General features: G+C 40.6%; 2 protein-coding genes across 4 annotated transcripts in view; both read left to right on the forward strand.

Moving 5' to 3' along the window:
• The window catches only part of col7a1 (collagen, type VII, alpha 1), an 83,694-nt gene extending 82,074 nt beyond the window's left edge, over nucleotides 1–1,620 (forward strand). For all 3 annotated transcript variants that reach the window (XM_078946871.1, XM_078946870.1, XM_078946872.1), the window contains exon 114: nucleotides 98–1,620. In XM_078946871.1, the coding sequence (XP_078802997.1) occupies nucleotides 98–114 (17 nt within the window). In that variant the 3' untranslated portion in view covers nucleotides 115–1,620. The remainder of the gene's footprint in view (nucleotides 1–97) is intronic.
• Nucleotides 1,605–7,926, forward strand: LOC144992104 (uncharacterized; the record flags this gene model as incomplete). Its single annotated transcript, XM_078946873.1, has 5 exons — nucleotides 1,605–1,734; nucleotides 4,056–4,184; nucleotides 5,275–5,424; nucleotides 5,797–5,970; nucleotides 6,043–7,926. Coding segments are annotated over 5 exons (612 nt in total), but the record flags the coding sequence as incomplete, so codon positions are not given.
• Nucleotides 7,927–13,671: the final 5,745 nt, after the last annotated feature.

Here is a 13,671-nt window from a genome sequence, read left to right on the forward strand (position 1 = left end):
AGAAACTGACTGCAGGCACAGAAATTCATTGACTCACAAAACTGACAATGTTCTGCTTTTCTCTTTGCTTTTCCCGGTCCGTGTGTCTGCTCCTCAGCGTGTGGAGGTAAGTGAGCCATCTGAGTGCAGCAGAAAAGCATTAATGGACAGAAAGGGTGTTATTGAGCATGAGTCACAGTCTTATACCACACACATGATTTGACACTGCGCAGGGTGCAGCAATATGAATTTGTAAACATAGCAGTACATAATCCCTTCTTTTGCACTTCATTAGATTGAAATTCAAGTCATGTGCAGAGAAATAGAGTAATTTCTTTGTCTTTTAGCTTAACTAAGAAATGACATATTTCAAAAACCTGGGGCTTATTCATTTGCTTTGTCAGATTTTTCATATTTTCTAGCAAAATGCACCTTTTTTTTAATAAGAACCCCAAGTGAGCCGTGTTATTATGCCAGAAATGCCAAAAATGTTAAATCAAGTTTCCCAAAAATGTGAATCATTTAGTCATATGAGATGCTAACGCAGGGCCACGCAAGCGTCAAGAAGCAGCAGTTCAATCAGAATGAGATAAGCGACACTGACGCACCGCTATGAATATGTAGTATTGTCATTTTAGACAAACTGCATTTTCACCCATGTTTATACAATGTATTATTCTTCACAAAATGATTTCTTTTTTCCTTAAATAACAGCTAAATGGTGGTATTGCATTCAGCTGTCATGTCAGAGTGAAGGAAAACTGGAGTCTTGCTTTGTTTTGAGTCTGTCAAGGATCACAGTTTCAAGGGGATTGTTCTATGAAGTTCATTCTTGCTGAAACTGAATGAATCCTTTAACTGCTGTGTGATTGGACTAATGTTATTTTTACCGGGGTTTCTGGGGAACTTAAAACGTAATATTTGTCTAAAGTTTTGCATTTCAAAGATTTGACATGAAAGTTTGTAGAATGTTTGGAATTTTAAAATATTTTTGCATAAATATCACTGAAACATCATCCTCACTTTTTTTATCAGATTGGGTCTTCAATGTGTTAAGGGAAAAAAAACAGTGTTCTTAAAAACTTAAAAATAATCTAGTGTTAATGTCTTTGTGTAGCTAAAGTGCATAAAACTTTGCTTTCTGTGCACTCAGCTATTACAAATGTAAATTATATTTTTTTACTATATGCTGTAAAATCTCCTCAAATCATCATACTCCCACCACAATATTTAGCAGACTAGATTTATCCTGAATTGACGTGTTAGAAATTCCTGTTATTTTCACAACAGGATGTTTTTTAGCTTTAAATCCCATGGACTGAACTCAAAATATAAAACTTATATAAAAAGAAATAAGAAGCCACTTTTCGTCTTTCTGTTTCTGTAGTTGGACTAACAAGTACTTTGAGGACTTTTTTAGAAAGTTTGATGTTTCAAGTCATATTTATGCAGCAGTTTGGAAAAATAAAATTCTTAAATGTTCACAAACTTTTCAACACTACAGTCCATCCAGAATTCCTCTTGCCTTCCAGTATTTTCCATCATTTTGCTTTTCTGATTCCTTTTCGGTCCTTTCCCCTGTGTAACACTTCTCTGCTCTTTCTTGCTCTCTGAACCTCCTTTCCTGTTTTGGAACCCATCGTTGCTGTCCTTCCTATCCGGCTCTCTCAGGTTTAGGCCCAGAATCTCGGTCCAAGCCCACAGTCAGGGCTCGGTCTCCAGCAGAGCAACAGCTGGTACTGAAGGGGGAGACGGGTGAGTGTTTCCCTAAAAGCTCTGCAGTCGGCCTGTCTTTGGTTTCTCTTACCAACAAGGGTAAACTGGTTGGGTCACTTTTGGAGATCTCTGAGCATCGGGTGGTTTTCTCTGCAAGAAAACAGAGAACTCCATTAGTGCCCAATTGATTATGTGTTATGTGTTTCACTTATTATTTTAGGGCAAAAACAGTGTTTAGCTGATTTCTTGTCTGAATTTTTGACTCAAACGAAAAATTCCAGATTCATCGTCATCTTTAAAATCTTTCTAAAGATAATTTTAGCATTACATTTTTAGTCTTTTGCTTTAGCCGTAAGTTTCCTTTAAGTCTTCAGTATTCTCCTGTTTATAACCTATGACGAAATAATTTCTGATTTTTTTAAATTATTTTTAAAAATGGAATTCAAAAATGAAGAATTGCACACTTGTAGGTGCCGGCCGTAGAGCAACCGCCAACATTTTTCTGGACTTCATTTGTTGCCACATCATGAAAAACACAGATGATGTTGAGCGAGTAGCTTGGGCTTATATGTTTTGGAGAGCTCTGCAGAGGCCCAGGCAAGCACGTCGCCGTGTTTGGGTTCACCATATCTTTTAGAGTCTCTCCTGGTAGACTTCACTCCTGCAGCGAGAGCTGCGCCTGGGTTACGCCCGTTTTAAACGTTACTTCCGTCTGTCTGTGGCCCAGTTTGAGCATTGATCCGCTGTGGGGGGAAAAAAAAACGGGGGATCTTTTTATTATTGTCTTGATGAAAATTAGATAGACATCATAAGCCAATGGAGTTGAAGCGATGGCAATCGCTATGATGGCACCCGCTCTCCGTCTGCTGTGTCGGACAGACAGACCCTGGGCAGTGGCGCCCGCTTGCTTAGATCATCCTCCTCTGTTTGCTACGCTGAGATGCAAGCCGTAGCCTTTCAAAGAGTCCATGGAGTTGGAGCTGGTGAAAGCCACTGCCCAGAGTCTGGCCGGGCCGCGGGTGCCATCGTAGCGGGCTCAATCGCTGGTGACCTGTCCAGGGTGCAGCCCGCCTTTGCCCAACAGTAACCGGGACGGCCTCCTGCAAGCCCTCGGCCCCAGCCCCCAAAATGGATGGAAGCTCAGGACAAAAATCCTTGCATTGAGCAGCCATATTGGATTTAATTTTCTTCCCCTTTGATCGAGTCACTGACAACGTCACGCGCCCAAAGCTGAGTACCGGTTTGCGCGTCAACCTCGCTGCGCCATGCCGGACGCCCAAATCAATGAAACTCTATGCACCTGATTCACGAATCGCGTCCGGTGTGAATGCAGCATAAAAATTGATTTAGCAACAACATAACACAAAACCTTTTAGAAGATAACAGTCTCAATAAGTCTTGTTTTAGCATCAGAACAAAGCAAAAACTGGTATTTTGTGTGAAAGTTTGCTCTGATTATGTACTATTAAAGCGCAATCGGATGTTAGCGCTTTGCACCTGCCAATTTTGTATTCTGTATTTATGGTAAAATGCTTGGAGAGAGCAGGATTTTTGTGTTTTTAGGTGAGCCAATGCAGACTGATTTGCTAAGCTCTCCCCTAGCTGTTCTCTGGTGATTACAGCATTTGTTCTCCCCAACAAAGAAAAGCAAATTTTAAATAATGTTCTTTATGAGCCTGAAACAAGCCCTGTGTGGAAGACAGACATGGGCCATGGTACTACACCCGCTGAGAAAACATCGTTTAAGAAGAAGTTTTTCATTCATTTACTTTCTATTGGAAAAGTCAGAACATAGTTTAATTCGTAAAGTTACATTACTTTACCACTTTTACTTTAAGTGGAGAAAATCTTTGAGGGTGTGTTTTTTTGACTGCACATTTTCAGTTTGAATTGGATTTTTTTGAAGAGGAGGTTTTGTCATTTATGTATCATAACTATGAAGCCACATCTGCTTTAGCTGCAGTGAAGTGTAACAGGTGACAAGGACTGAGTCACACACCAGATCCCCTCACATGCAGTCCTTTAATGGCATAATGCCTGTGAACGGTAAAGGCTACTACGCTGCTGCTTTTCAGTCCGAAGCTTTTCAAATTTAGATAACAAATCGCAATGTGGCTGATTTTACTGTGAGAATTGACCAAAAGTGTTTTTTTAATGAACCAGAGGAGCACACCAAAACAATTAAAAAGTAGATTCACATTTATGACCTTGGAAAGAGGAAAAGCCCCCCTGGGGTCACTGAATGGTTTTCAGACTACTTCCTGGCTGCTCTCTGCTCTGTGCGTGGATAACTGCCCAGGGGTTGGAAGATTTCAGTGAAATCAAGGCCTTTGACCTTTGTGCTGCTGCCTCCATCTCAGGCCGCGAGCTCCATGTAGTGGTGAACACCCATGACCCAGACTATGAACACATCTACTCCATCGAGGCCCTGGATGACCCCGCTGATGAGCAGCTCTATCTCTCTACACAGCCAGTAAACCAGACCGGAGGTGCAGTTTTTTAATCCTTTTGTGACATTTAACTTTCATAGAATGAAAACATTTAAATTCAATCCTGTGCTCGATTGGGCAGAGAAAAAATGTTGTTTACAGAAAAATGTGTTTTTACTTTCTGTTTAAATAGTTTCTGTTGAGAGTTTTTAATACTACGTTTTCTGTTTAGTTTTAGAATATATAGGACCGGCTCATCGGTCTAATGGTAGAGTGTACAACCTAAGTGATTTTGTGGGTTCAAATCTACAACCAGGCCATACCAAATAATCAGCATTAAGGCTGGGATTATGGGAGTTAAACCATCAAATTGTTCCTGTGCGGGGCTGTGACAGCACATCAGTGCCCCACCAGGGATGCTCAAATGCAGAATCATCATACGCCCTGGTGTGTGGGACCTAAACAAGGTTCTGTTTTTCCAAAATATTCATAACTGAAGGTAGTTACATTTTTATTTGGACTAAAAAAAAACAATTTCCCCCAAAAAATGTTTTTTCCTCATGGGCACAACTTTATACCCTCCAAATGCTAAATACATACCAACCTCTGCAACAAGTGTTCAAGTGGCCACTTCCTATGAAAGGTCTATTTAAACGTGTGTTCTGAGGTTTTGCATTCAAAACTGTCGCGTTCGTAGCTACACATCTTTCTACAACCATCTCCGGGCTCTACTTTCAAAAGGGGCCACTGAAAGCGTGTTGCAAATTAAACCAAGCTGAACTTCGACCAGTCACGGAGGTGCTAACTTTTAGATAATTGATTATGGAAGACAAATGAATAATTGCCCGGCTGGAATTTTATGACACCAAGTCATATACAGTATATCGGAATAAAGCTGGAGCAAAATTAGCAAGGTTTGCACTGCTTTGATGTTTCGCACCAAGCCTCTTTCAACTGTAGGTAGTGGGCATGTGCTAGTGACCATTAGCAGACGAAAAAGAAGATGCCCCCCCTTGCTTTTCCCGTGTGAGCAAGTGTTCAAGAACGCACGCCAATGACCATTTATGTAAATAGTCAATCTCTAACACTGTTGTTAATTGTTTTTAAAGCTTGGCTTAATGTCTCTGTGTGTTTGTGTGTACATCAGCAGATCAGGATGATGGAAAAGATTCAGAGAAAACAGTCAGAACCAAAGCAAGTAAATCAGCAAGTGCTGACATTCAGCCAGTAACAGCAACCGGTGGTGAGAAAGCAGTCAAGAACAGTTCAGTCAGGTCCAAGAGGAGGGTAAAAGAGGAAGGTAAAAAGGCTCATGTCATGTTGTCCTGCTTGGTGATTAGATATGGGGTAATTGGGTAACTGGCTTTTATTCCATCTGTCTAGCTTTCTGCATGACCCAGGCTGCTCTGTTGATGCATAAAAGTCGCTTTGTTTCTTTTTAATAAAGGAAAAGGGGGCATCCGTCTACAAACAAGCTGAAAGAAAATAGAAAGCTATTCTGCTGATTTGTTGCTTTGCATGAAAATGAATTGAGAAAGCGGGCTAGTTTAATGGTTCCTGTGAGGTAAAGGGCTCCTTTTGCATCCCATTTCTTCTTGCTGCTCTGCCTCAGCTCTGCCCAGCCTCTTCTGTCTGCACATTTATCACATGTCCCGATCTGGTTCTCCTGCAGACTCGTGCCTGCTCTCCATGGATGAGGGGAGTTGCCAACGATACACTCTGCGCTGGTACTTCAGCAGTCAGGCTGGAGCATGCAGACCCTTCATCTACAGTGGCTGTGGAGGCAACAGCAACCGCTTCCTCCATCAGGAGGAATGTGAGGAGCTCTGCCTTGGGAAGGCTGAAGGTATACACAGGATAGATCCGTTTAGGTGAAGTATTTTAATGGACGCAACCTAACAGCTGGTCTTGTGTGTAGGTCCTCGTCCATCAAAAACGGCGCGGTGATTGTGGCTATCAAATCCCCCGGCACAAGAGTGTTTTAGTCTTTAAATGGAATTTGTGTGTTATATTTTCAAGTCAAAACAATGATATATGATTTTGTTTATTTATTGTTTTTTTTATACCCAGCTCGCCTTAACATTGTCTTGAAAAAATACATCATAACGACTTCTTGCTGTGATTTCCTAAATGAAAAGAAAACTGAGTACAATTCTTTCTGTGCAAACGTGTTGTTTTCATACTTAACAGCAGTTGTGTCCCATTCTTTTAAAGTCAGAGGTTATACATAAATGCATTATTAAAAGGTCTTGGTAACCTTACATCTTGAGTTGTTTCTGTAAACTCTTGATTACTTCTACTTTCAGTCCAAGTTAAAATATAAACAAATGTGCAAATTCCATAGAAAATACACTGGAGGAATTTTGTCTCTATCACATAATGAATACACAGGGAGAGTGTCCAAATGTTAAACAGAAGACAGTTACAGTTTAAAATCTATTTTTCATCATTCTTTTTGGTAAATGTTATTGCACACTTTTTCGTTATTTCAGTGAAGCATTTCTTGTTACATCAAAACAGCGGATTAGTCAGGTGTAATAGGATATTTGTGGTCCCTCCATGTAGTCATGTTTACAGATTATTGATCTTGTTCTGTGCTAAGGTACAAAAATTGGCAATCTTGGCTTTTATTTTTCCTTGTTTTAATTTTTTTTCAGATTAAATGCACATTTAGTTTCAGTGAAACAGGAAACATGTTAACTGGATCAAGACGAACTAACCCTTTGTGCTCAGATTGAATAACAATACTTTAGTTTTGGAACTACTATATAGAATGAATCCTCTGGCAGTGGGTATAGGGGGTCAGCTTGCAAACTTCTTTCTGAATATATTGAAGCAAATCATTTCAATCTGTAGGATTTATGTAAAGCATAAAGAGTTTTTTTATGTAGTGGCGTTGGCCATGAGGTGGCACATTTTTTTCCAACAAATATATGCATTTTTTCCTGTCACCAGTCCTCTTTGACAGACAAGTCCATTAGGCTTCATTGCAACTTCAATCTAGTGCTCTAAATATGTTTTTTTTTTCAAATCTAAATGATCGTTTTAAACTTTGCTGCTTCACTTTTTGTCATTTTTCTTGTTCAAACCACATGGTTTTCTTTTGTGCACTGTAAAATGTTTTCTACACACCATAAAAGAGGAGTTTATTCCAGCTCACAAAATAAACCAAATAATTTGAACTCCTCAAATCATGCATACTCATTTAAATTACTTTTTAAAAACGTTTAAGTCCTGTTCTCTGTTCATTTTATCAAATTGGTGTTTCTGTGTCCAGATCTTTGATCTTTGATTTCCTGTTACCTTAACCAGTTTCATCTTTGCTCACAGGATGTATTTAGCAGGCAAGATTTTTGAGATGTTTCTTAAAATAGAAAAAATGTTTAATTCATACATTGAGTAACAAGTTGGCCAACATTTTAACTGGGCTACTCGCACATAAAGGCATCAAAAAAGACAGCTTACGCAAAATGTGGAAAGCGCTTTCATCTTCAAACTGTCACAATAAAAGACCTGTTTTCTTTTATCCAAAATAAAAGTCCAAGCATTAGTATACCGAGTCATCATTCTAAATATACTTTTTAAATATGAAGAAACAAGCGCAATGTTCTTTGTGCGTAAAAATGTTTTTTCTTTTGTAGGGTTTTGCTTTTCATGACTGCATGTTTATCTGCCAGTGAAAAGGTGCTATTTTTATAGGTGCTGTTTTTGTTGTGTTGAAGGTGTGAGCGTTTTAGTGTTCTTGTGGTAATGAATGACATTTTTATGAAACCATTCCAATAAACCAAGTTTCTGAACAAAAGGAGCAGCTCTTTCATTTTTGCTTGGTTTACAAATTGCAAAATATGTGAAAAGGTGTTCGCACGTCTAACTTCCAGCGCTTATCTCTGAAAACTGACCTCATTAACTGCCGGAAAATGAGAATCTGATAAGGTTTTAACAGTCACTAAATGATTTGTAGTGAGGAAGGAACAGTGTGTGTGTGTGTGGTCACAGGTGTGTGACTTATTCGATGTTCTAATTTCATCAGAAGATTTTATTAATTGGATGATTTTCTGCTTATTGGCCATGACTCCTCCTCACTACATTTCTCTACTCCTTGGCCTTGTTTGATTTCCCCCGGTTCACGACACTCATAACATTCCAAAACGCCCTTTACCTCTCCTAGATTTTATCTCAGAGTGTATCTCCGTCATCCCCTCCTGAGTTTGAAGGCTCTGTCAGTCTTGGAAAAATAATGTATGAAAGATTTAACAAATAATGAGAAGGACAATACTGACGCACGCTGACAGAGGTAACGAGCGCACAAAACATACAAGTACACACCCTGGACTCTGACTTGAGATGGGTTGGCTGAAAATGCAATGATTTATTTAGTCGTGTTCTGTACGAGGTATATCAGTCAATCAGACAGGAGTTTCTCAAGGCCAAGGCAGGCTGTAAAGACATGAAAAGAATCATAAACAGTAGAAAAGGAACACGAGGAGAATGCTGGATGATTTGTCACAGAAGATGAACTGAAAGGGGCATGCCGAATGAGCAGGGGGGGGGGGGGGGGGATATAATGAGACACATGTGTCCATGATTAGAGAAAACCAAGAGAGCAGAAAAGGGAGACGAGAGGGAGGAAAGCAACAAAAGCTTATGCCAACACAAGAGCACAACGGGCATGCGGCGTGCTATATTTGAGGCGTGCCAGCTTCAACACCTTCTGCAGTGTTTCAGTTCTCACTATGAGAAATTCAGAGACACCACTGAGTCCACAAAGAAGAGCAAATTCCAAAGAGGAGTCTTCTGTCCCTCTTCATCCAAAAGAGCTTCTCTGACATTTTATCAAAGCCCTTGTAGGGCTTCATTTCTGAACCTGATGGTGAAAGACCAAAGCCTTCAAAGTCTTCAAAGTTCTTGTCCTCTTCAACTCTATTTTTTGCTAAACAAAACACTGGATGACAGGAGTGACAAATTTACTGTAAAGATTCTCTAAAATTGTTCTTCCAAATTAGTTAGCATTTATTTTTTGCAGAATCTTCTCCTGACTCTTTGTAAGCCTCTACAGGCCTGAACTGCTGCAAGACAGAAGAATTGTCTAAAACCTGGAGGAGTTTGTACTAAATTAGATCTTAAGTGTTTGTTTTGGTTTCACAAAAAATGTTTATGAAAATTATCATATTGTTATATTAGTAAAAATGGAACGTTATTTTGGTAGAATTTAACTTCCAAACGTGTATTGTTTTCTATTACGTTTCATGCAACACAAAGTTTCAGAGTCAGCTTTCTTTATCATCTAATTCATTTTCTCTGAGTTGAACTGGACCCAGCAAAGAAAACTGTTGAGTGGAGTATGCTGCCTCTCTCTCTCTGTGAATATTAAAATCCTCAAGCTTTCTCACAAAGCAGGCTTCGCTCTGTCCATTTTTGGAAGCAGACTCAGTGTTCCATTCCAGGTTTGGATTATTTAACAATACCACCACATCTTCAAGTCTTTTTTAAGCTTTTCAAATTGTAGCGCTGACTGACCTGTGATGAACTCACTCAACCCCCTGTATTGTTCAGTAGAAGGGTTTTCTGTAGCAGTCAGTCTGAATACACCCAGTGGACTCTGGTCTGATACCAGGAACTGCTCTTGTACCCATCTTTTGAGGTTTCAGTTCACTCTGAGTTTCCTCAGTCTGAATACAATCCAGGGGAACAACTGGACCAACCCGCCATCACTCATCATGTGATATAAACAGATGTAACAGATGAGCCCGGACAAATGTAAAGCAACAATTGTCTTTTTATCAGACAGAAAAAGGGTCCAATTGTTTATTTGGTAGAACATTTATTTAAACACCACTGAAAACCCTTCTTATATGCTTGTCTGTGTGCGGCGCTGATGTGACATCACACTAAAAGCTATTGCTGTTTCCTAAACATAATATTCTTAAAACGTTCGTTCTTTCTTTCCTCCCTTCCTGAGTTTTATACGTTCACCTAAATGCTCAAACAAGCTCATCCTTCCAACTTCCGATGCAAATTTCACATGAGTTGTGAACACCCCATTCAGGCAAGTACCTCCATGAAAAAAAAAGAGAAGAGACGATGAAGGTAAAAATGTGTCAAAATGGACGAGCTTGTAGATTTGATGTGAGAACTTGTAAAATAGAATGTAAGAACTTGCGCACCAAAAATCTGCATCTGTGTGTAAAAATCTTCTGCTGTAAAGAGCTAATGTACACGTGTAAAATAAACGTCAAGTCAAAGAAGAGAATAGTTTCACACATATGAGCTTTAAATGTGGACACAAAACAATGTCTAAAGATGTGTAGATTTATTTTTTGACAAATAAAATCACAACTGACAAATTACCATTTGCATGCTCAGAGACTGCGCAACAGTACGAGCACAATTGATTAATCCGTGGGCACGGTTTAGTAATCTGTACGCACGGTTTCTCATATTTTTCTTTTTTTTTTTTAACCACTGGCAACTGGAGGGGCTCCGTATGTTCCCGACAATCTATATCTAACACTTATCAGCGTACCTTTATAGCGAACGTTTGCTTGGCAACCGCCTTGCAGCATGACTCCGGCGTGCCAAAGTAGAAAGTGTTGTACCTGATAAAGACGTTTAAAAATTTCTTTTTTAAACTTGTCCTGTCCAACAGCTGAGCAAACATATAAGAGCTGGAGGCGTCTTGTGTTCAAAATTGCTGGCCAATGAGTGAAGAGATATTTAGTCACATGGTTTTGTTTACAAGCTTTAGTTCAAAATGAGAGTCTGTTTGATGGAAGTCTGAATACAGACCAAACCCAAGGTTTAGGACTCGGTCCGGACCAAATTAAGCGACCTCTGTCCAGACCCAATGTTTTTTTCAGTCTGACTACCCCCTTAGTTTTTAAAGCACTATAAACAGCAAACTATTTAGATGGAGGAGAGACTCAACCTGTAGAGGTTGCCTTTTTTACAACAAAGCATGCAGCTCATTCATTCATTCATTCATTCGTTCGTTCGTTCGTTCGTTCGTTCGTTCGTTCGTTCGTTCGTTCGTTCGTTCGTTCGTTCGTTCGTTCAGTCATTCATTCATTCATTCATTCATTCATTCATTCATTCATTCATTCATTCAGTTGCATTTGTGTGTTTCAGCATTATTTTGTAATGAATAAGTCATAAGAAGGAAGCATTAAATAAACCATTTAAAAAAAAAAAAGTGCAGTGAATAAAAATGATGACTTCTGACTATGGCATACACTTGAATGTTTATAAACTATCACATTTTAAAGAATCTGCATTTTACTGCACCATAAAACTGTGGTGATGTTCTGTCAGCATCCTCCTCAAACCTAAATCTAAATGCAGCATAGCAGTCATGTGTCAAGAGAGGTGTTTTTAGATTAAATGTCAACTGTTTTACATTTGCCTTGTTCACGATTCTCTCCCCCTTTTTTAATGTTAATCCACTAAAATTCTTTAGACATTTCTTTGTAGGACTGTCTGTGTGCGTGCACGCTCAGTAGCACGTACACACCTTTCATTATTATTCTTGTTCTACAGTTTTATTTCACATCCCCAAAATAGCAGCCGCGGCTGATTTCAAAAATAGCTACTACAGACTTGTCTCAGTTTATATGTACACACACTCATTGGCAACTCATTATTAGGTCCACTTTGCATATACTGTGTTGGCCCCCTTTTGCCTTCAGAACTGCCTTAATCCTTGGTGACATAGATTTAACAAGGTTCTGGAAACATTCCTCAGAGAGTTTGGTCCATATTGACATGACAGCATCACACAGTTGCTGCTGATTTGTAGGCTGGACATCCATGATGCCAATCTCCTGTTCCACCACATCCTAAAGGTTCTCTATTGGGTTTTGGTGACTGTGGAGGCCATTTGAGTCCAGGGAACTCATTGTCATACTCTAGAAACCGTCTGACAGGATTCCAAACTTTATGACATGGCATGTGCCAAGAAAATATCCCCCACACCATGATGACCATTGATAAAAAGGAGGATGAATTCATGCTGTCATGTTGTTGATGGAAAATCCTGATCGTACCTGGTGGGAACATCAGGAAGGAGGAACACAAGAAACTGGAAAAATACCAGATACTCAGGGAAGAACTGGAGAAAGCTTGGAAGGTAAGAGTGAAAAACTCAAATTTTATTTATTCATATAGCGCCTTTTATTTTGGTTAAAAACACCAAGCACTTAACATAAAAGCAAATAAAAAAGTCATGAAATATTAAAATTAATTAAAACAGAAAACACAGGACAATCACACACAGATGGAACCACTCCCTCACCAGATTCCTCCCTCCACCCACCCAGTTCCCCCATTAGACCCTGAACAAAAACGACAAGAACTGCAGCATAAAGAAAAGGTCTGGCTTGGTACTGCTGTGGAGAAACAAGGCCCAGCCCGACCAGTGGGGTCATTACCACAGCGCCCGCCCAACACAGAGCAGCCTAGGGCCCACTCTTCAGCTATTAGACCACAGAGCAGGTCCCCAGCCAGCCCAAAGAGATCGAGCACCGTAGCAACAGCACCCCCTACAGGCCGGTAGTGCCCCAGAACAAGGGATCCCAAGAGGAAACACTGGAGTACGAAACATCATCAGAAGATAAATCATAATAAAAAACAATAATAAAAATAAAATAATATATAACAATATTAGTAATGAAAAAACAATAATAAAATACGTAAAATAATTAAAAACCCATCCATCCATCTTCATCCGCTTATCTAGGACTGGGTCTCGAGGGCAGCAGTCTAAGCAAAGATAGCCTGACTTCCCTCACCCCGGCCACTTCCTCCAGCTCCTCTGGGGGGACCCCGAGGCTTTCCCAGGCCAGCCGAGAGGCGTAGTCTCTCGAATATGTCCTGGGTCTTCCTCCGCCCAGTAGGTCATGCCCCCCATCTCCAGGGAGGCGTCCAGGAGGCATCCGGACTACATGCCCGAGCCACCTCATCTGGCTCCTTTCGATGTGGAGGAGAAGCGGTTCCACTCCGACTTCTCAGCGGGTGACCGAGCTTCTCCCCCTATCTCTAAGGGAGCGCCCAGCCACCCTACGGAGGAAGCTCATTTCAGCCGCTTGTATTCAGGACCTCGTTCTTTCGGTCATGACCCAGAGCTTATGACCATAGGTGAGCATTGGAACGAAGATCGTCAGGTAAATTGAGAGTTTGCTTTCTGGCTCGGTTCTCTCTTCACCACAACGGACCGATACAGCGACCGTATAAGTACAGACGCTGCTCCGAACAGAACCAGACTTACTGCCGGCTCTTGCTCCGGTCATACAGAGACTGGACACCCTTCAGTAAGGCTCCCCAGACCCCATACAGAATACCACGGGGGACGCGGTCGAACGCCTTCTCCAAATCCATCTGGCTTGTGGGAATCCTCTGGATTCCCACAAGCCAGGCCTGGTCTACAGCCAGGCCTGGTAGGACTCTTTCTTCAGCTTGACGGCATCCCTTACTTCCGATGTACACCACCGGGTTCGGGGTTACTGCCGCAACAGGCTCCAGAGACTTTGAGATCACAGCTCCGAGCAGCAGCAGA

The sequence above is a fragment of the Oryzias latipes genome, chromosome 5, assembly GCF_053564925.1.
Source record: "Oryzias latipes strain Hd-rR chromosome 5, Olatipes_Hd-rR_3.1".
NCBI lineage: Eukaryota > Metazoa > Chordata > Actinopteri > Beloniformes > Adrianichthyidae > Oryzias > Oryzias latipes.